Source organism: Eimeria mitis, genomic scaffold (genome assembly GCF_000499745.2).
Source record: "Eimeria mitis Houghton genomic scaffold, Emh_scaff11980, whole genome shotgun sequence".
In the NCBI taxonomy this organism is placed as follows: Eukaryota; Apicomplexa; class Conoidasida; order Eucoccidiorida; family Eimeriidae; genus Eimeria; species Eimeria mitis.
Genome location: NW_024012389.1, coordinates 1 through 909, shown reverse-complemented (window position 1 = coordinate 909; position 909 = coordinate 1). Strand labels below are relative to the sequence as shown.

Below are 909 nucleotides of genomic sequence, written 5' to 3'. Positions count from 1 at the left end.
GTTTTTGCGCAGTCCGCTGCGAGACAAACCTTCACCGAACACAGCGCTAAAACGGGATCTCCAAGCAGATATTGTCGTCCCCTTAGGAATGACTCATTCACTGTCAGGCCTCTACATGGCGTATTCGGAATTATTCGCCATTTCTTTGCCGATTCCAGCATCTCTTGCCACTGCGCGTGTGTTCCCATTCCCTCTCTGTCTGCCGGTGAGCGATCCGCTCAATAGGAAGAAGGGGGAAGATATCAAAAAAAATCGCTGCACCTTGCCATCTGCCGGATTCAAATAGGCGTTGCTGTGTGCCCTTCTTGCTGTTCGTCATTAGCGTTTCGTTAGTTGCTTCTGACGTTCCTCAACAAATATCATGAGTTTTATGGCAGCTTGCTTCATCCCCGCTACCGCCGAAGCCAGTTCATTGGGACCATTAGCGGACTGTGCCTTCTCCTGCCCACTGTTGAACTGGGCCAAAAGCTCTTCAAATTCTTGAATATCAGCTGCAGACATTTCAATATGCTCGTGTTGCTGTTGGGCCTCCTCCCCTATTGCTCTGCGTACCGTGGCAGTTGCTTCCCGCACCCTGGTGGTGCTCATCCGCATGTCGACTTCCAAGGATTTTTTAAGCAGTATATTCAGCCAAATTAAGCCCGCCAGGTTCAGGGAATCCGTCGCAGCTTTTGCTGCCGCTTGCGATGCACCCAACAGTTCCTCCGTACGGGCCGCTGCGCTGCGACTTCCTTCCTCCGTGTCTTCTTCTGCATTTGCAGGCTTGTGCAATGCAGCCTTTGCATCCTCAACGTCCTTCAGCGTGTCAGCAACATTTCGGGCCAGCATGGTACTCATACGTCTCGCGAACGGAGGTCGTTCGCTTGCCGTGTCTTCCTGTTCCGACGGGGAGGCGAAATCGCCGGAAAC

The 909-nt window shown here is 52.6% G+C and overlaps 1 protein-coding gene across 1 annotated transcript; it reads right to left on the bottom strand.

Moving 5' to 3' along the window:
* Positions 1 to 318: 318 nt before the first annotated feature.
* EMH_0100720 (uncharacterized protein) lies at positions 319 to 837 on the bottom strand (the record flags this gene model as incomplete). The annotated part of the gene is made up of 1 exon (XM_038022201.1): positions 319 to 837. One exon carries the CDS (start codon positions 835 to 837, stop codon positions 319 to 321), a length of 519 nt encoding a protein of 172 aa, XP_037878055.1.
* Between the last annotated feature and the right edge of the window lie 72 nt (positions 838 to 909).